Source organism: Cricetulus griseus, chromosome 2 (assembly GCF_003668045.3).
Source record: "Cricetulus griseus strain 17A/GY chromosome 2, alternate assembly CriGri-PICRH-1.0, whole genome shotgun sequence".
NCBI lineage: Eukaryota > Metazoa > Chordata > Mammalia > Rodentia > Cricetidae > Cricetulus > Cricetulus griseus.
In genome coordinates, this window is record NC_048595.1 from 381,024,548 (window position 1) to 381,045,531 (window position 20,984).

Sequence of the window (20,984 nt, forward strand, 5' to 3'; positions counted from 1 at the left end):
ATTTGTTTTGTGGGGTGAGTGATTTTGTAACTTAAACTTTTTTTTCCTTCTGCTTAAAACTGTATCAAATTATTCTACTATAGGACTGGAGAGATGGCTCAGTGGTTAAGAGGTTCAATTTCCAGCACCTACATAGTGGCTCACAACTCTCTGTAACTCCAGTTCCAGGAGATTCAGTGCCATTTCTAGATTCCATGGGCTGTATCAGGCATGAATATGGTCCACAAATATGCATGCAGCCAATGGGTACACATCAAAATATTAAAAATACATTTTAATTAAAAGAATTCTATTATAGAGTAACAAACAAATTATGTTGCTATACACAAAACAAAATATGATTTTTAGAATCCAAGCCACCTGGTCAAAGATACTTTGTGTCAGAAGCCTGAACAGACACAGAAGGAATAATCTAGCTCCCAGTTCCTCCAACTCTTGCCTTCATTGGCACCTGACATTCATATTTTGATTTTGAAGTGACACTTTGGCATGGAAACATCAGGCTCTGCCAAGTGGTGCCATCTTGTTATCCTAGTTACTTATGAGGCTGAGGCAAGAGGGTCAGAAGATGAAGTCCAGGCTGGGGTAAAGACTGAATTCAAAGCCTACTGAGTAACTGAAGGAGACAACACGTCTTAAGAAAAGGAGGCTGCAGCTGGGTGGTGGTGTGGCACGCACACGTTTAATCCCAGCACTTGGGAGGCAGAGGCAGGTGGATCTCTGTGAGTTCGAGGCCAGCATGGTCTACAGAGTGAGTTTCAGGACAGACTCCAAAGCTACAGAGAAACCCTGCCTCGAAAAAACACAAAAGAGGCAGAGCGTTTGCCTAGAATGCAGGAGGCCCCTGGTTCAGTTCCTAGTACTGTAAAATTAAACAAGGGTTTGGAGAAATGATTCAGTGGTTGAGATCATAAGTCCTCTCAGTTTGATTCCCGGCACCCATGTGATGGCTCACAGTTGTCTGTAATTGCAGTTCCAGGGACTCTAACGTCCTCTTCTGGCCTCTGTGGACACTGCACACCCGTGGTGCACAGGCATACAGGCAGGCAAAATACTCCACGGCGGGGGGAGGGGTGCGGGGGGGAGGATCCCTTAGCATCTTTTTTATATTTTTGGTTGTGACCCTAGCCTTTAACGGCTGAGCTATCCTTCCAGCCCAGCATCTTTTTTAAAAGAAAAAAATCTCCTACCTCTCTCCATGAATTGAAAGCAAAATAAATAACTGCAAAAACAGAAAACCTACATGAAAATAAAGAAAATGATAAGTCCTTTATAGATGGTGGCATTCCCCGTGTAATAAAGGAAAGGAGAGTGTCACGGGCATGCCATTCAGGACCTGAAAGAAAGGGAAAGAAAAGATCCACTTCTGTCCAGCAAGCATCCAAGCCTAGGGTTTGGGAAAGCTCACAAGGGCGGGGGCGGGACAGGAGTCCTGTACGCCCATTGGGCTTCCCGCTGGCTTATTTGCATGGTCCGAGTGAGGCGGGGCCTCGGGTGACGTCATCAGAGGACTGCCCGGGTGCCTGCGCCTCTCGTAGGCTCAGAGCCGCAAACCCGGAGCAGAGCTGAGCTGGAGCGCCACCCAGAGCGCCGAGCGCCGAGCGCCATGTACGACCCAGAGCGCCGCTGGAGCCTGTCGTTCGCTGGCTGCGGCTTCCTAGGCTTCTACCATATAGGGGCCACGCTGTGTCTGAGCGAGCGCGCCCCGCACCTCCTCCGCGATGCGCACACGTTCTTCGGCTGCTCGGCCGGTGCACTGCACGCGGTCACCTTCGCATGCAGTCTCCCTCTCGGTGCGTTCACGGCCACTACCCAGGCCCCGTGTACAGGGACGGGCTCTCCACCTGGGGAATCGGTGACACCTTCCGGTGTGCCCGAAAGAACCAGCTCAGACAGCTCTCACTCTTCCCGGTGCCGTGGGGCCAGCGTGGGATTTCCGAGGGCGGGTGGCAGCGGGCACGCTGTGCACTGGAGCGACTTGAGCATCTTCTTCCCGGTCCGCTCTGACGCCCTGGTTTGAAATGGACCCTCCACCCGAGTCCTGCCAGCTGGGCTATCCCGCATCTGCAGGGAATAACGCAGGGGCTCGGGGGCCTCTGGTCCCTGTCATCAGAGCCGCGGAGGGTTTGCCTTGTGTGTCTCTGGCTAATGTACCACGGTGGGTGCCGCCAGGAGGGGCAGAAGGTACCCAAACTTGAACACCCTTTGTGGCAGTCCAGCCCTCAGGTCGCCTTGAGATTTGTCTGTTGTGGGTGGGGTGCGTGGGTTAAGAAAGTATTTGGAACCCTCCCTACAGATTGGAATGGATTCCCAGACAGGTCCAGTTCCACCCTATCCTGTCCTCACTGACCTGGGCAGCCGCTCTTCCCAGATCGATGTCACTGGCAGTGACATTCTGGGCAATTGAATCTTGACCTAATTAAACATTTGCCCATGCATGCATCCATGCGCAAGAGAAGGTGAGTTTACTTCTCTCACCCCCTAAACTACTAGGGTGTGATGCCCTTCTCCAGTGTCAGCTGATTGCTTTTGAGATTGTGGGTAGGGCCACAATCTAAATGCCCAGGGGGGAACTGCAGACACCAAAAGGTCCCTAGGCTGCATGATAATGCCTCTTATCAACCCTCATTGATCTGGACCTCTTTAACACTTTACTCTTTGCTCAGCTGGCCACAGCCAGCCGGTAGTGACTTTGGCAGGCACGGGAAAGCCCCTGCTGATGAGCGGAGCTCTGCCATTGGATAGGATCAGTGAGCAGACCCTGAGCTGATGGAACTCAGGAATTAGGAGACAAGCAGGTCTGGCTGTGTGCCTGCTTGTCTGTCTTCCCCAGTGAGGGAGGGAGACAGGAGCAAAGGTCAGAGAGAGTGGCCTCAGGGAAGACTAGACCAGCCCAACGGTCATCCGGCCCGTTGCACACCCTGGGCTTTAGCACTGACCAAAGGCATTTCTTACATGGAGGCCTCTGGACCCCATATGGATGGATGATTATTGAGACAAGGTTTAAATGCATTGACCCAAGGAATATGAATTACACCCACTTTCATATAGAGCAGTGTTTCTTCTCATCCTGTGGTTCGACCCCTTGGGAGATCGAATGACACTTTCATAAGGATGGCATATGAACCTTGGAAAACACAGATATTTGCACTATAATTTAAAACAGTAGCAAAATTACAGTTATGAAGTAGCAACAAAAATAATTTTATGGTTTGGGGTCACCAAACATGAGGAACTGTATTAAAGGTTCGCAGCATTTAGGAAGGTTGAGAACCACTGCTACAGTGGTATCAGTAACAGCACAGAAGACAGGGGCAGCCTGTGGCTGTCCTATCAGGTCACAGAGAGGCCAGAGCTGTAGGTTATCTCTGGTAGGAGCTGCTAAGGTGCATTGCCCAGGGCTTGTGACAAGCACAGACCTTTAGGGCATCTGAGTGTTGGCTAGATTTGGCAGAAGGGGTGGTAGGATCTGCCAGTATCATGTAAATTCACTCTCAAGCCAGGCTCAGCAAGGGGGTAGAGTTTTCTGGGAGTCAGGATTAGGGTTGAATCGGGACAGGCTGGGATATGTCTGTCCTTGTGGAGTTCAGGATTGTACTGCTGCTTGTGCCAGGTCAATGTGGATTGGCCAAAGGGCACTGGGCTGGAGAGTGAGGGCAGACGAATGCACCATGCACACTGTGCAGTCTGGGAATTCTGGGCTTAGAGGCTTACATGGAGGCTAGCCACTTAAGCAGCCCTTTCTGGGTTGAGCACTTTATAGATGTTATTTTACTCAATGCTTTCTATCTCCAAAAGCAAGTAAATTTTACTCTCCTTGAAAAGGCAGCCTAGTGGCTGGAGAAATGGCTCAGTAGTTAAGATTGCTTACTGCTCTTGCAGAGGACCCAAGTTCAGTTCCCAGCACCCACATGGCAACTTACGGCCATATGTAACTCTAGGTCCTAGGAATGTGAAGCTTTCTTCTGGCCCCTGTGAACTCCTGCACACATGTGGTGCACATACGGCCATACACACACACACATGCAAATAAATTCATCTTAAAAAAATTAAAGGCAATCAGAAAGACAGACAGGTGGCAGAGTGCTTTCCTCAGTAAGGGGTGGCGTTGGGAATAACATTTAGGTCTTGGCCTGCATTATTTCTTCTGTACCCTCTAATGTTTAGTCCATTTGTGCCAAGGCAGGGGTGCTGATACATTGGTGGCTTGTGGCTTTATAGACAAACAGGTAGAAATTCTCACATACACAGACCACCGGAAGGCCTAGCTCAGCAATGTCTATGAAATACCACATTCATTCAGGCCATTTTATATTTCTTAGTTGCTCCATTGAATAAAGTCGAACAGGGTAGAATTGATTATTTATTTTTGAGCCATACCCAGAATATTATCACTTTGAAATGACTGTAAACCACTGTTAAAGAGATAATGTCACCCAGTTAACCTTTGAAATGTAGCCTCCTGGAATGTGCTTAATCATGACCAAAAATACAAGGTGTGTTTTTTGGTGTCTTAATTGGGACCAGCCACAGTTCAGGAGTTCTGTATGGTTTCTGGTCTTCAGTGTGGTACCCTTTGCTGTGGGTTTGTCTTTTGTCCACAGATCAGATCATGGAGATCCTCATGGACCTTGTGCGGAAAGCCAGGAGCCGCAACATCGGCTCCCTCCATCCATTCTTCAACATTAACAAGTGCATCCGAGATGGGCTCCAGGAGACCCTCCCAGACAATGTCCACCAGGTCATTTCTGGCAGGGTTTACATCTCGCTCACTAGGGTGTCCGATGGGGAGAATGTGCTGGTGTCTGATTTCCATTCCAAAGATGAAGTGGTGGACGTAAGTCATTTGCCTCTCTGGGTGTGGTCAAATAAAAAAGCAGGATAGGAATATCATTGTCTCACTGGACTGGGACCCAGTAAACACTGTACATCCGGTGACTTGGTCTGTAGCACCTGGAAACCCCTCTATGTCAGAACTCTTTAATTCTCTTAATTTTTCCAGTGCTGGGAATGGAAGATAGGTGTAGGTAGTTTTTTCTGTCCCTCCACCCAACTCCCAAATAACTACATAGAGACCTCTTATTAATTATAAAAACTCGGCTGATAGCTTAGGCTTGTTTCTAGCTATCTCTTATAACTTAAATTAACCCATTGCTACTAATCTATGTGCTGTTGCATGGCTTGTGGCTTGTTACCTCTCTTCCTGCATGTCCTGGTTTCTCTTTGTCTGGCTGGCAATTCTCCGAGTCTCTGCCCTTCTTCTTCCCAGCATCCTCTCTGCCCCAAAAATCCTGCCTAGCTACTAACCATTCAGCTTTTTATAAAACCAGTCGGGGTGACAAAACTTCACAGTGTACAAAAAGATTATTCCACAACAGATAGGCCCTTGGGCATACCAGGCAAGTGCTCTGCTGTGCAGCCGCACCCTTCAAAAGTTTCTCTTCCTTCTTCAAGACTCAAAGAACTGGTCCTGTATGTGCCCCACACCCAATCTACACATGCTATGCAGTGAAGCTGGGTTCTTTTTTTTTTTTAAGATTCTCCAGGGTGGGACCATTCTTATTTGCCTCTAGTCTCAAGATCTAGTATAGAGAAGATAGTTGACCATATCAAAATGTCATTTTGGAGCCAGGCTGTGGTGGCTCATGTCTTTAATCCCAGAACTCGGGAGGCAGAGACAGGCGGATCTTTGTGAGTTCAAGGTCAGCCTGGTCTACAGAGCAAGTTCCAGGACAGGCTCCAAAGCTACAAAGAAATCCTGTCTCAAAAAACCAAAAAAAGAGAAAAAAATGTCATTTTGGGCCACATAGGCTTTTTATAGTTCTTAAATGAATAACATGTTTGATTGAATGTGAGTCCCTATGAGGCTGCACTTGTGGCCAGCAGTCTTTCATGTGATCTAGTTCTCCACATGAATTTCTAGTACTTTCTAAATTGCCAACACCTATCTGTTCTCAGTGGACTGTGTGCTGTCCAGCATAGTGATTCTCAAAGTGTGGTCTGCAGGACCACTGGGTCCATATGACTTCTACCTGGCTGCAGGAGGACCCTGAGGGAGAGCCCAGGTCTGTGCTTCCTGTAGCCCCTGGGCAAGATGCATGGTTCCAGCCCCTTATGCCACCCAGTCAACAGTATGGTCAGCCTCGGGGGCAAGGACAGAAAATTGAAGTGTGCAGGCAAATGGGTAAGGAGCTAGTATTGCTGATAAGACCCAAAGGCCTCAAATACAACTATGAGTGTCATTCATTTACCCAGGTGTTAAAAAGCCTACTGTGTGCAGAGAGCCTTTCACCTGTGCTGCTCATTTGGGGAAGTATAGAAGGCACAGGGAAGTTCTGCCCCCTGTGACTGTCATGCCCCTTTGTCCTCACAGGCCCTGGTGTGCTCCTGTTTCATTCCTTTCTTCTCTGGCCTAATCCCTCCTACTTTCAGAGGTGAGGTAAGTATACATGTGGGTGGGGGGAGTGCAGCTGAGTATTTGAGGCCCCCTTTGTAGTGACGTGGGCTCCCATGGTTGTATCTAACTGCAGAGCTGGGATCTTCAGCCTTTAGGACAGAACCCATACCAGGCAATTCCCATGGGATTGATCCACAGACTCACACCCCCAGGAGTGTCTTCCACTTCCCTGTCTGCTGTCTGTTGGATACACTGGCCTGGCGCCTTTAATCTGCTCTTGAGCACCCTGGGGATCAGCCTGGTGGCCTAATTAAAGTGTAAGATGCTTAGGAATTAAATTACTCTTGTAAGGTAGTTGGTTTTCAGGGGAATATAGGCTAGCTGTGTATCTCATTTTCTTAATTTTTTTAGACAGGGTCTTACTATGTAACTTTGGCTAGAATCCTCCTAAGTACTGAGACTAAAAGACAAGTGCCACACATACAACAGTGGAACAATCTATATTTTTTTTAGTTTTGTTGGAGTGTATGTATATGTACCACATGTGTGTCCTTTGTGGGCAAAGCCCAGGACTGGGTTACCAGGGACCTAGCCATTAAGCACATCTTGGATCTTGATATTCGTCCCTAATCTTCTCATGACATAATATAGACATATGATCTTTCCAGAACTAAATGAAAGGGACCCAGGAGCATCTTGGTGTTGTCCCCTGACTTCCTAGAATGCTTTTCCTCAGGAAGGAGGGTTGGGAGTTCAAGGCCAGCCTTAGTGATGTAAGACTCTGTCATGAGCATGGTGACTTGCCCCGGTAATCTCAGCAATCAGGAGACTGAGGCAGAAGTATCATGAGTTCAAGACTAACCCCCTCTCCCCAAAAGAAAAGTGTTAACGGGAAAAGAGACTCAATTAAATACCTTGTCCTAGATCTCCCAAACAGCAAAGGGAGTCTCCTTTGGGACAGGGTTCATATCATACTCCATTCCTAGGAAATATAGCACCCCTAGTTCATATGACTCCTTTATGCACACGATAGGGACTCATCTAGGGGTGTCTACCTGGCCTCTATAGGTGTCCACCTGACCTTAGGACTTGAAAAGCACAACATGGGGTGGACTCTCATCTCCGTGTGTCTGGTACTTTTGCACGGTGGACATCCTATGCAACAGCACACAGCAACCTTGAAAGCCAGAGAGAAACCACTGGAAGCGTGGTTCCCAGGCCACCATCTTGACTGCAGTGTCTCAGAAAACAGTATCATTCCTTTCCTCCTCCTCACAGCGCTATGTGGATGGAGGAGCAAGTGACAATGTCCCTCTGCTGGATGCCAAGGCCACCATCACAGTGTCCCCTTTCTATGGCGAGCATGACATCTGCCCCAAAGTCAAGTCCACCAACTTCTTCCAGGTGAACGTCACCAACCTCAGTCTCCGCCTTTGTACCAGGAACCTCTACCTTCTGAGCAGAGCACTCTTCCCACCTGATGTGAAGGTGAGTGGGGTGCTAGGATGCCGCTCTCTGCCTCCCAAATGGCTGGGGACCCCTCTTAGTCCCTCCATGAGTGAACAGGACTAGATTCTGCCATGGTGGTGACTCAGAAAGGTTGTTGTCCTAGAGCTAGTCGGCTGGCCATCCCTCTGACCACAGACTCCACTGAGGATCACATGGATTGACCTAAAGTTCAGGCTCCACTTCTGGGAATTGGGGTGGGGGGGTGGTGTCTTAGTTTCTTTTCTTGTTGTTGTGCTAAAAATATGTCCTGACAGGAACAAGTTTTCTGAAAAGATTTATTCAGGGAAGTCATGCGGCAGGAGCTTAAAGTGGTTGCTCCCATGATCAGGAAGCAGAGGGATGAATGTGTGCTGCTGCCCAGCTCCCTGTCCCCACTTATAAAACAAAGGATGCCAGCCTAGGGAGTGGTGCCACCCACAGTGGGCAGGGCTTCCTACCCCAATTAACACCAGCAGATGAAACTGCCACAGGCATGCTCAGAGGCCCATCTCCTAGGTGACTCTAGATTCCGTCAGGTTGACAATTGGCATTACCCACAGTAGGGGTAGATGGGGTGGTACATACCTGCATTCCAGAACCAAGGAAGCTGGGGCAGGAGGTTGGAGACCTTGAGATCAGTCTGGGCTACCTAAAAAGACCCTTAAAAAAAGAGGAAGCTTGGCATTGGTGGTGCATGCCTTTAATCCCAGCACTTGGGAGGCAGAGGCAGGCAGATCTCTGTAAGTTTGAGACCAGCCTGGTCTACAGAGTCAGTTCCTGGACAGCCTCCAAAGCCACAGAGAAACCCTGTCTCAAAAAAAAAAAAAACAAAAAAACAAACAAAAAAAAAAGAGGGCTAGGGAGATGGCTCGGTGATTAAGAGCACTGACTGTTCTTCTAGAGGTTCTGAGTTCAATTCCCAGCAACCACATGACAGCTCACAAGTGTCTATAATGGGATCTGATGTCCTCTTCTGGTATACAGGCATACAAGCAGACAGGGCAGGGCACTCATACATAAAATACATAAATAACTTCTTGTACCCACATTGCTCACCAAGCATGATGCTCAGTCATAATTGTCCAGGGACAGTTAAGGTAGTAGTACCATAGTAGCTAGAAGGACAGCTTAGCCCTAGGTCCAACCTACCTGGAACACAGCTCCTTCTGGCAGTCTCTGTGGAGAGAACATTGGAGCTGAGACCCAGGACAGCACAGAGTCAGACAGACCCTCTCAGGGACCCTCCAAGCCTTATATGTCCTTGGTCCTCAGAGGACATGGAAGTTATGGTCCCTGTGGTTCACCTGCCTGATTTGCTCACAGGTGATGGGAGAGCTGTGCTTTCAAGGGTACCTGGACGCCTTCCGGTTCCTGGCAGAGAACGGTAGGTCCTGGCTGGGGGTGACTGCAGAGTCCCTTGGTTCTGCTACCCATCCTCATGGCCTTCCCCACAGTCTCACTCTGCCCACTTCTCTCTCAGCACTATGGGATAGGAAGCCTTTGCCCATTTCATAGATGGGATATGGGCTGGAGAGGAGAGGCCAGCAGAGCAGGGGCAACCATCCTGAGGCAGAACTGGGATTTGAACCTGGGCAGCCTGACACCACCTCTGAAGACAGCTTGTTTCTTTCTCTTTGAGCTCTTTTGTGAGCCTTTAGCATGATGGGCTCAGGTTTGACAGGGTTTGGGAGCAGTTTCCAGATGAGGCATCAGGATCTGGTCTCCAGCCCATTTGTGGGTCCCGCCCACTGGATGAGTCTTCTTCCTAGAAGGTACCTGTACTTGAGTCATCCAAGCTCACCCGGGTGACCATGCTGGGCATGCAAAGTATGTAGCCAAACAATATATGTAGTCAAACAGTAGAATGGCATTTTCACATTGTGATTATCTTAGTTTACACAGGAACATCCCACAGTCACATAGTGAGGAAAGATCCTTCTTAAAAATCATGTCCCTGTCATAAGCTGGGCCTGGTAACATGCACCTGCCGTCTTAGCTGCTCAGGAGGCTGAGGCAAGAGGATTTCAGTTCAAGGCCTACCCTGGTTGCCAAATGAGCTCAAGGCCAGCCTGGGCTACCTAGTGAGACTGTCTCAAGAAGTATTTTATTTTTAATTCAAGCAAGAAAAAGGGCTAGGCTGTAGCTCAGTGCCAGTCGAGCTCAGTGCTTATCGAGCATATAGAAGGCACTGGGTTCAGTCCCCAAGCCCATCTGAAAAAGAAAGGAAGAGTAGAAAACAGGGAAGGAAAAATAAAGAGGGCTGGTAGAACATGTGCCCAGCATGTGTGTGTTTGAAACACATCTGTGAAGACAGAGGAGATGGCGCTTTTGTAAGGAGAGATGTGTGTTCAGCCACTCAGAAGGCCACAGGGCCATGGCGAGGAGCCTCTGTGGCCTTATGAAGAGGCGGGAGGGGCATGTGTAAGGGCAGCGGTGAACCAATGGGGAGATCTAGGCTTCAGGCTGACTCTGGAGGAATCGTCAAGGTCTGAACAAGGATGTCCTAGAGAATGTGGGCCCTGGATAAGTAGGAGAGCTTGGGAGTAGGAGTCAAGGTCTGTGCCCCCGCCACAAGATGGTGGCCCAAGTGGTACAGGATTAGGATACTGAAAGATGGACTAAGAGGAAGAGTGACATGTGGATTTGGGAGGGGATTAGATCCACAGCAACAAGGAACCACTGAAGGCTCCTAAAGCAAGAGTGGGGCAAATCAGAGGAGAGCAGCAGAACAGTGAGGGAAACCAATACCCAATACTACACACAGGTACACACACACACACACACACACACTAGGGATTGGCTACTTTATCCAGAATGCTACTTCATCTTGGGATAGTAGGACATTGATAATACCTCCAAAAGCCCTTCAAGGTGTTGCTTCTTAGTTAGGCTGTTGGCACAGACCTACAGCCCCAGGGCTTAGGAGGCTGAGACAGGTGGGGTTCAATGACGAGGCCAGCCTGAGCTATATAGTGAGACTTTGACTTAAAAGAAATAAAAAGCACGAGAGAGGGAGAAAGACAGACAAGGATCTGATATGGCTGTGCCTGCCTCCCAGTACTTGGAAGCCATGTGGTGTAAGGGTGTCATCTTGGACACAAGACCTATCTCAGCCAAGGAATGGCTGTATGACTTTGAATGAGTCTCTGCTTGTGATTCCTCAGCTGACAAGTGGAACTGATGATTCTGGTAGCTGTTGAATGGCCACTGTGCTGTCATTTTGGGCCTGGAATTTGTAAAGTGCTCAGCCTTTGGGAGAAGAGTTATTTGTTCATTGTATGTAGACTTCGAAGCAGAGAGAATCCCACATAGCCAGAGAATTAGGGAGTGAGCCAGTGAGTGAGGCAGGAACTAGACTCCCATCTGCCCGGCTGTGTATGGCACTTCTAGTTTTGATGTGTCCACCTTAACCCATGCCCCATGAAGTTGCTGTGTTGGTTTACTTCCCCTGCCATCTGGGGCTAAGTGTGGCTGGGCAGATGACGACTGTCTCCCATCTTTGCCCTCATGGGTATCTCCATGTTCTTTGCAGGCATCTGTAATGGGCCACAGCCCAGCTTGAGTCTGTCCTCAGAGGATATGGAGTCAGAAGCCACGCCTCTCTGCCTGGAAAACAGCAGTCTTGTAGGGGACAAGCTACCAGCTAGCCTGTGCCTTACAGCTGTGCCCTGGGATGAGAGCATCCGGGAGACCCTGTCCCCCAAGCTCAGCACAGGTACTGCTGTACTGGGGTGGGATGAGACCAGGGCATGCCGGTTGATGGAAGCAACTGGGCTGCTTGCTGTGTGTGAAGGGAAAAGGTGACACTTCTCCAGCAAGAAGCCTCTGGGACTATAGGAACAGACCATAGGGACATCTCCATCTACTGCACAAGCTGGCCACTGCCACCCATCCCTGAACCTAGAGGTTATGACTAAGAGGAATGCTGATCCAGTTGAGCCCAGGTTACCCACACAGGCTCCAACTGAGCAGCCAGGCCTGGACCCACCCTGCCAGGCTGCCTCTCTACTGGCTCCAGCTCTGATTAGGGCTGTGGATATGAGGGAGGACCTGGGGTCCAGCCTCTGTCTCCTAACTCTTCATTCAGAACACCTTTGGGATCACTGTTGTCCCCTTGTCCACCTGTCTCTCCTTAGCTCTCTCATTTGTCAGTTAGGTTTACACCTCCATGTGACATATTTTATGTCATTGACTGCTAGGTGAACAATGACATGTTCTCAGTGTTTATGCCCCTCAAAATTCCTGTGCTGACAGCCTAATGTGGTGTTGCCCTTAGAAGGTGAAGCCAAGAAGATCAGGAGTTCAACGCAAGCCTTGATACATAGTGAGTTCAGAGTCAGCCTGGACCACATGAAACTCTATTTCAAGAACAAAAATGATTCTCATACCGAAATCCAGGTTCCCAAGGGGATGGTGTTGGGAGGCAAGCACTGGGAGAAGTCCTGAGGGCAGGGCCTTCCAAATGAGATTGGTGCTCTAAAGAGAGCCAATAAATATCTTCTAGTTCTTTTCCCTGTAGAGGTGCTATGTATGACCTGGGCCCTCACTGGACACCAGTGTCTGCTGGCGCCTTAACACTTGGCCTTTCAGCATCGAAATCTGTGAAGAGTCAGTGGTTGTTGTTTATAGAAGTTGCTGGGTAACTGTAGCCTGACAGTGGTCTGATCTACCAAGCCAGACAGACTAGTCCACAAACAGCTTCCAACCAGGCCCAGGAGAGACATGAATGGAACCCAGTGTCTGCTCTCCAGGCAGTAGCTGTTCAGTGGGAGACGTCAGGAGGTCATGGGGGGGGGGGCGGAATAAAAGGTAAAGCTTCAGGAAGAAAGAGGCAGCTGAGGGGTGGAGTGCGGTCAAGGGTGGCTGGGAAGCTGTGTGCACCTCATCTGGAAACATGAGAAAGCCACAGGTCCAAATATGCCAGCAAAGGGAGGTGGGGGTGGGACTCTCTTCCATCTGTTCTTTTCTCTGTGTAGCCCACACTGGCCTCAAACTTGAAATCCTCCTGCTTCAGCTTCCCATGTGCTGGGATCCGAAGCCTGAACCACCAGTCTTGGCTAGAGTTTGACCTCTGCATCACCCTTGCTGTGGGAGGAATGGCTCACAAACCCCAGTGTGTCCCATCTGGGCTGCTGCCAGCCCTTTGGCTGCAGGCCTCCTCTATTTCAAAGCTGGTCTGATTTGCATTGGACGGGAGCTTGAGTTCTAGTACTCTCAGGAGCCATACAGACACCTGGTTCCAAATTGTCATTTTCAGTTCTGAGTGAAGCCATTAAGGACAGGGATGGCTACCTGAGCAAAGTCTGCAACCTCCTGCCCATCAGGATCATGTCATACATCATGCTGCCCTGCACTCTGCCCGTGGAGCTGGCCATCTCGGTGGTCCACAGGTGAGCATTAAGGCATGGTGTGACAGTTCAATGAGTTGATAGTAGCTGCACCCCAGGCTGGCTATATGTTTCACAAAATGGAGCCCCTGGGAGAGGCCCTCCTTCCTTCAGCCATGGGTATCTGCAACATGGTATAAGCTCTGAAGCCATCTGGAGACTCAGAGCTGGCAGTGGCCTTAACCAGCCCCCTAGTCCAGCCACTCATGATCCCCTGGGGAAACTGAGCCAGGGAGAGGTAGAGGCCACAACTCTGTGGCAACTGAGCTGGTGAGTAGGAAGGCCAGGCCTAGAAGCAGGCCCTTGCTGTCCCTTGGGCCTGTCTTTAGAATCACAAGCAGATATAGTTTTGGGATGAGAGGCCCATTCCCTCTGGCCATGGTTGGATGGGGGTGAGTCTGAGTCAGCAGTTAGGAGACAGAAGTGAAGTGGTCCTCAAACTTTGGAATGGGGTTCCCACTCAAACAGCACAGTGGGGCAGCAGCTCAGCTCAGTCATCAGGCTGTGGCTGGCTAAACACCTGGCTGCACCCCTACCACTGCTGTGTGGTCCTGGACTAATGAATGTACCTTTCTGTGCTTCTGCTTATCTTTGAAGAAATAGGAAGAAATGAGACTGCCTAGGGCAGAGGATGATCAGGAGGCCCAGCGGGGTCCTGTGTGTGGTGTGTGCTCACATGTCCAGCTAGCAGCAGTGACTTGCTTTCAGGTTGATATCCCATACCCAAGTTGCTTAGGAACAAAGTGTCTGAGGGTTTGGTTTTGTTGTTGTTGCTTTGGAATTCTGGGTATTTGCATAGGCTTACCAGTTAAGCAAGTTCAAACAGGTAAAAAAAGAAAGTCAGAAATATGTTGAGCCTCATGCCAATGCTCAGAATGCTTCGGATTCTGATACTGGATATGGTGGTACACACCTGTGGTCCCAACACTTTGAATGGAGGCTGAGGCAGGAAGATCAGGAGTTCAAAACCACCCTGGGCCACAGAGTTAGTTAAGCCTAGCTTGGGTTGCATATAGAGACCCTGTTTCAAAAACACAATGTGGCCGGGTGATGGTGGCGCATGCCTTTAATCCCAGAACTCGGGAGGCAGAGGCAGGCGGATCTCTGTGAGTTCAAGGCCAGCCTGGTCTCCAGAGCGAATGCCAGGATAGGCTCCAAAGCTACACAGAGAAACCCTGTCTCGAAAAAAACAAAACAAAACAAAACAAAACCAAAACAAAACCACAGTGTGGCTGGGTATGTAGCTCAGTGGTAGAGTGGATAGTTAGCATGGTTCAATCCCCCAATCCCAGTACCATGAGGAAGGAGGAGGAGAAAAGGAGGGAGAGGTGGGGAGAGAGAGGTATCATGTGGAGGTTCTAGCTGTGCCATTTGCCTTGGCCTTCGCCTGGTGTCCTTGTCTTGTCTCATCTGGACTGGTGCCCCAGGGACACCACACAGCCTTGCCCTTCCATTTCAGGGTTGCTCCGTCTGTCTGTGTCTGTCTCTGTTCCTCTCTCTCTCTGCCTCTCTCTGTGTCTCTGTCCGTCTCTCTATGTGTCTCTGTCTCTCTGTGTGTGTTTGTGTGTGTGTGTGTGTATCTATGTCTCTCTCTCTCTCTCTCTCTCTCTCTCTCTCTCTCTCTCTCTCTCTCTGTGTGTGTGTGTGTGTGTGTGTGTGTATGTGTATCTATGTCTCTCTCTCCCTCTCTCTCTGTTTTTCCAGACAGAGTTTCTCCATGTAACAGCTCTGGCTTTTCTAGAACTAGCTTTTTAGACCAGGCTGGCCTCAAACTCAGAGCTCCTCCTGCCTCTGCCTCCTGAGTGCTGGGATCAAAGGTGTGTGCCACTCCAGCCCGGCTGGGCCCTGTCTCTTTTTCTTGGCATACTCACCTGTTTTGCTGAAGCAGATCCTAACCAAGTCCCTAAGGAAACTGTGTTCTGCTGGCCTCCCAGGGCCTCACCTGTTTTCCAGCATCTGACTGCCAAGCTGCTGCTCTAAGGCCTGCAGGCACAAAGGCTGTCCTCTGAGACCCAGCCAGGCTTTCACGGGATTGCTCATGCGCAGTCCACTTCCACTTTGTTTTCTGTGGCAGAATGGCTTTTGGTCTTTCTGCTCCTCTTTGGCTAGTCTTTCATCCCACAGACTGTCAATTCAGGCAAAGCCTGTCTCTACTGTGGTTTGGAGACTTGACCATTTGTAATTATGTCTATAATTCAGTCTTTTCCATGGTCATCTTTCCCCTTTTCCTGGGGCACTTATGAGAGCTTTGCCTCTGGGTTAGATTCTGGCCTCAGGAACTTTCTTTTCTACATTTTTCAGACCTTTGAGTTTTTGTCTCCAAGTCTTCTCAAATTTACCTTCCAGTCCCATTCTGAGTTATTTTTGTTTTTGTTTTGGTTTTTCAGGGTTTCTCTGTGTAGCCCTGGCTGTCCTGGAACTCACTCTGTAGACCAGGCTGGCCTTGAATTCAGAGAACCACCTGCTTCTGCCTCCCAAGTGCTGGGATTAAAGGTGTACACCACCATTGCCTAGCATTTACTTTGGTTTTAATATTAGTAGCATAAATGAACTTCTAAACTCTAGCTGGCCCTTTTTTCCTGTTCTTTTATGTGAGCATTCTCTTCTTGCTGTGCGTGCTGGGGGAGTGTGTGGAGGGGCATGCCTGTGTCTGTGTAAGTGGGAGTGTATGTGGGGGTGGGGGTATCTGTATTTTGTGAGTATTTTTACAATTATTGTCTATGCATGTGTGTGCGTGTGTGTGTGCTCGCGCGCGCGTGCGTGCATATGCGCACACACATCTGTGAAAGCACTCATGAGGGCTATAGCCTATGCATGGAGATCAAAGGACAACTTTTTGAAGTTGATTCTCTCCTTCCATTGTGTGGGTCCTGGAAATCAAACTCAAGGTGTCAGACATGGCCAAAACCATCTTTCTGCCCCCATGTGTACATACTTCTGAGCCAGAATTTTAATTCCATAGCCCAAGCTGGCCTAGAACTTACTGTGTAGAGCAGACTGACCTTAAACTCAAGTCAAATCTCCCGCTTCAACCTCTCATGTGCGTGCAGGTGTCAGGCATGATTCACCACCCCACGCCCACACCCCACTTGCATTCTTATTTTAAGCTTTCAGGCAGTGACTAATGCTGACCCAACCCACTACTGCAGGAACAGGAGATAGGTCTCCCTGGACAGCTACCTCCCTGACCTTCCTGTAGGCTTGGTTGTGCTGCCAAGTTGTGCAGTTTTACCTTCTGGCTGAGGCTACTGAATCTTTTAGCCGGGTCAGCTGCTCACAATTGCAGCCCCGTTGCTTAGGAAGCTAAAAAGCCCGGAGGTCTAGGCCAGCCTGGCAAGAGAATGAAACCCTGTGTGAAAAGAAATAAATGTAACCCAGGTCTGCCTCCCTGCTTCTTCTCTCTCAGCTCCATTGCAAACCTGCCACTTGCTTAGGTCTGCTCACACACCTCTGGACAGGACATGCAGCAAGCTAGAGTCTTGTGCGAATGCCCTGTGATTCCATTTTAGCATCCTGCACCAGCCCACCTCTAATTTCTCCATCAAAATCCCTGGGCAGCTTTACTGATCCAATGTCCCCCTACTGAGTCAGTCGCCTGCTCTGGGCTGGCTCTTACCAGCCACCTGCCTCTTGCCGGAGCCTGTATACAAATGTGTTTGGTCTCTGTGGTACTACCATTATGTTCACAGTGGCCATTCACAGCTGGCCTCCATGGAGAGCCTAGGCCTCAACCAGCACTTGCCATCAACCCTTGAGAAATTAGGTAGACTGACCCCACTGATCTGAGGCCTTCCCCATTCACTCCCAAGGGGCTTTCTGGAACCCTGAATGTCCCGGTTTGCTTTTAGGGATTTTAGAAGGTTCACTGCTGTGATGACAGCCCAGATATGCTTAGGGAACTTATCAAATTGGTATTAGAAGTGACACTGGCAGCTCATGTGGATGAAGGCTACTATTGGGAGATAGCTGCTGTTTTTTTTTAAGATTTTATTTATTATGTATACAACATTCTGCTTCCATGTATATCTGCACACCAGAAAAGGGCACCGATCTCGTAACAGAGTAACAGATGGTTGTGAGCCACCATGTGGTTGTGGGGAATTGAACTCAGGACCTCTGGAAGAGCAGTCGGTGCTCTTAACCTCTGAGCCATCTCTCCAGCCCGGGAGATAGCTGCTTTTTATTGGCTTTTCTTCTGGTTTATCTTCAGGCAGATACATTGAACCCGTGTGTGCATGTGATATGTGTGCATGTGTGTTTCTATGTGCAGTACACATGCATGGTGTCCTTGGCTTTCTTCCTGCAGGTTGGTGATATGGCTCCCTGACATCCCTGATGACATCCAATGGCTACAGTGGGCAACATCCCAAGTTTGCGCCCGAATGACAACATGTCTGCTCCCCTCTACCAGGTAAATAATTTGGCCCAGGGTATGTGAGCCAGATGGGCATCTCTGTTGTTCCCAGAGCTTGGGTTGTGACAGCCCTAACAAGCCAGGCTTAGCCACCTGTCCACAACAGGACAATTAAAGTAACAATGAAAAGCAGAGAAAGGAGATGTATCCACAAATAGAAAGGTTCAGGGATACCCTTCCCCAGTTAACCTTTGGGGTTCTGACAGGAGATTTAAGTTTAAATAGAGGTATGCTAAGCAGTCCTAGTCATAGTGTGGTCCTGCCCACCTTTGTCTGGGCTCCAAACTCTCCTCCAAGATTCTGGCCTTCTCTCTTCAGCAAGAGACTCCCTGGGGAAACCCCAATTCTTTGGTACCCATCGTTTCGAAGGTCTGAGAGCCTAAGGGAGGGGCACAGCTGTCTCTGCAGAATGCTTTCTTTCCTGCCAGAACCACGAGGTTTGTGCTCAGGCCCCATGCAACATTCCAAGAATGTCTAACTCAGTGTCAAGCAGGTGACAAGGAGTTTGCCTTTTGTGCAGGGTACATCCTGAGGGAGGCCCCGAGTCCATCAGATACCCCAGGACATCTGCTGCCCTGGGGATCCTTCACCTAGGCTGTGAAGGGAGAGGAATGACAGGATAGAGACAAAGAGGAGGAACTGTGGGCTGGGGACAGAGGAGATCAGGGTACTGAGCAGCATTGGTGTACCTGTGGGCAGGAACCCTAGGCAGCCTGGAATAAGAGGGGGGCTGTCCCAGTGACTTATGGGAAGTGGGTCCAGGAGGTGGTGGGGCACCTTGATGGGACAGCATACTCCTGTGGAGGAAGCCCATGATCCAATTGAGGGCTTGTTGGTGGGTGAAGGTATGGATATCCACCGGGGGTGTTCAGGCAGTGGAGAAGGCCACAGGCTTAGAGGATGGGGACTGTCACATCAACACTGAAGGCAGGAGGAAGCTGTGGCTCTGGGCTGCACCCCTGCAATAACCAAGTATGCAATGGTGGCTCAATGCCTGGCACCACCCTCCCTGTACCTGTTAGGTTTTGGGTGGGGTGGGGAGTTTAAGAGAATACTGGGGAATAAGGAGTTTATTAGAAGTTATTAATGCTGTGGACAGACAGATGGACAGATGGGCAACAGCATGGTGGGGGCTTCCAGGCAGTTCAGGCCCCAGCACCAGAGATAGGCAGCATGATGGGGTCTTTGAAGAGACTCTGAGCCCACTTGGCAGAGGGAACCGCTTCTTAGGGGAGGCTCACAGCAAGAGTCTGCATCCAGCTCTCGACTCCCAGACAGGAGGCCGGGAAGGGGGTGGGGAGTGGTGTGTGTCACCCCTTTGATGTTACAGACTCAGTTCTCAGGTGGAATATTGTGCCCCAGCAAGCTAGGATTCAGTGTCCCAGGAGGTTCCTATGAGGATCTGGGAGAGGAGACCTGAACAGAGGCTGGGTTCTAGCTACATTCCTACAGTACTGAAGACCTGGGAGCCTTGGGAAGGGCCTCCAACCTTGCTCCCTTCTTTCCATTCAGATCCCGAACACCGAAGAGTGACCACCAAGCACCCAAGAGTGGACATCACTCATCGCTGCACAAACCCCAGTGTGGCTCTGCTAGCTTGTAAATTGCTAGTCTCCCTACTTCCTATGAACTTGGACATTCTCTATATGGATAGTCCAGGAGGGGCCAAAGCTGAGGCCACCCTGCCTTTCACCCCAAGCCTGGCTTGACTTTAGCTGCAGCAAGTGTCTGAATGGTGGGTGGATGGGGATGCTATAGTCTATTTTGCAGTGGGAAGGGTTCTGTTACTTTTGGAGACATCTAGGAAATTACTGTCTAGGAGCTGAGCCTCCTGTCTGTGCAGCTGCCCCTGGGTACTGTGGTGACCTCACGCCTGTGGTTCCAGGATCACAGGATCTGGGCTAAATTGGTGGTTTATAGAAACCAAAGACAAGGATTTCGTCTTTAGAAACTCTGTTTGGTCTGGATGAAGTCTACTGCTTGAGAGCTAACCCAGAGAAGAGGCTCCACTGTCCCTCAGCCTGTGAATAGTTGGGGATGGCAAGGGCAGCAGTGTTTGGAAACAGGAATCCAAACTGGGTGATCTCATAAGGAAAATTGTTGGGGAAGTGTGATGGGATGGTGTGTGGCTGTCTCTGAGAAGAGCCTGCCAGTTGAGTAAGATAACTTACTACATTCAAGGACACTGTTGGCTCTTACTAAAATACTTTACAGTTTATAAACAATGTTATATAAACACACCAGGGAATGGGTAGTGAACTACATGTATGATCAGCGAACCGTGAATAGAATTAACCTTAAAATAAAATCTTTTGTATGTGGGGGAAAAAACAACAGGTAGGAAGCACAATGGATCTGTCTCTTCTTTCTCTCTTTTCCCGTCTACTCCACCATCACCACCCCTCTCTGTTCTCATCTACTCCACTGGCCTTAATGGGAATAAACATCTACTTTTCTTACGTGTATGTCTACAGCTGCAGGTGTGATGTGTGTTTCCTGAAATTCACACATTAGATTAGAACACAAAGAAAAGCCTGAAACATGGACCTGTTCATACGTCTGAGCATTGACAGTGAGGTACATGTCTCACGTGTCTGAGTCTCCTAGAGTCCTATTGAACTCCAAGTTCACACAGCACTTCAGGAGGAATCATCACACCCTGGTGCTCACAATCTCAGCAGGGTTGATCCTGATTGGAGATCATTCTGGGGGAGAGAAAACAGCTCCAGAGATAAAACTTCTAGGCTACACAGAAGGAAAACTGTCTTGTCTTGGAAAGAAAACAAACGGGGGGGGGGGGCATTCAATTGGTAGAGTACTTCTACAGCATGCATGAAGCCTTGAGTTCAGTCTCAGCATCACATAAACTGTGGTGTGACTGGCAAACATAATCCCAGCACTCAAGCTGTAGGGATCAGAAGTCCAGGGTCATCCTTGGCTAAATGAGACCCTGCCTCAAAAAAACAAAAACAAACAAAAAATGGTAGAAGCTTCTTCTTTTTCTTCTTCTTCTTCTTCTTCTTCTTCTTCTTCTTCTTCTTCTTCTTCTTCTTCTTCTTCTTCTTCTTCTTCTTCTTCGTCTTCTTCGTCTTCTTCGTCTTCTTCTTCTTCGTCTTCTTCTTCGTCTTCTTCTTCTTCGTTTGTTTTATGGTTTTTTTAGTTTTGTTTTTCTAGACAGGGTTTCTCTGTGTAGCCCTGGCTGTCCTGAAATTTGCTCTGTAGACCAGGCTGGCCTTGAACTCACAGAGATCAGGTGCCTCTGCCTCCTGAGTGCTGAGATAAGGCGTGTGCCACCACT

General features: G+C 49.2%; 1 protein-coding gene across 1 annotated transcript; it reads left to right on the forward strand.

The window, feature by feature from the left end:
- Positions 1-1,559: 1,559 nt before the first annotated feature.
- Pnpla3 (patatin like phospholipase domain containing 3) lies at positions 1,560-20,455 on the forward strand. Its single transcript, XM_027396139.2, has 9 exons — positions 1,560-1,793; positions 4,605-4,837; positions 6,374-6,439; positions 7,676-7,885; positions 9,209-9,269; positions 11,418-11,600; positions 13,143-13,275; positions 17,579-17,683; positions 19,199-20,455. Exons 1-9 carry the CDS (start codon positions 1,607-1,609, stop codon positions 19,287-19,289), a joined length of 1,269 nt encoding a protein of 422 aa, XP_027251940.1. The 5' UTR covers positions 1,560-1,606; the 3' UTR covers positions 19,290-20,455.
- Positions 20,456-20,984: the final 529 nt, after the last annotated feature.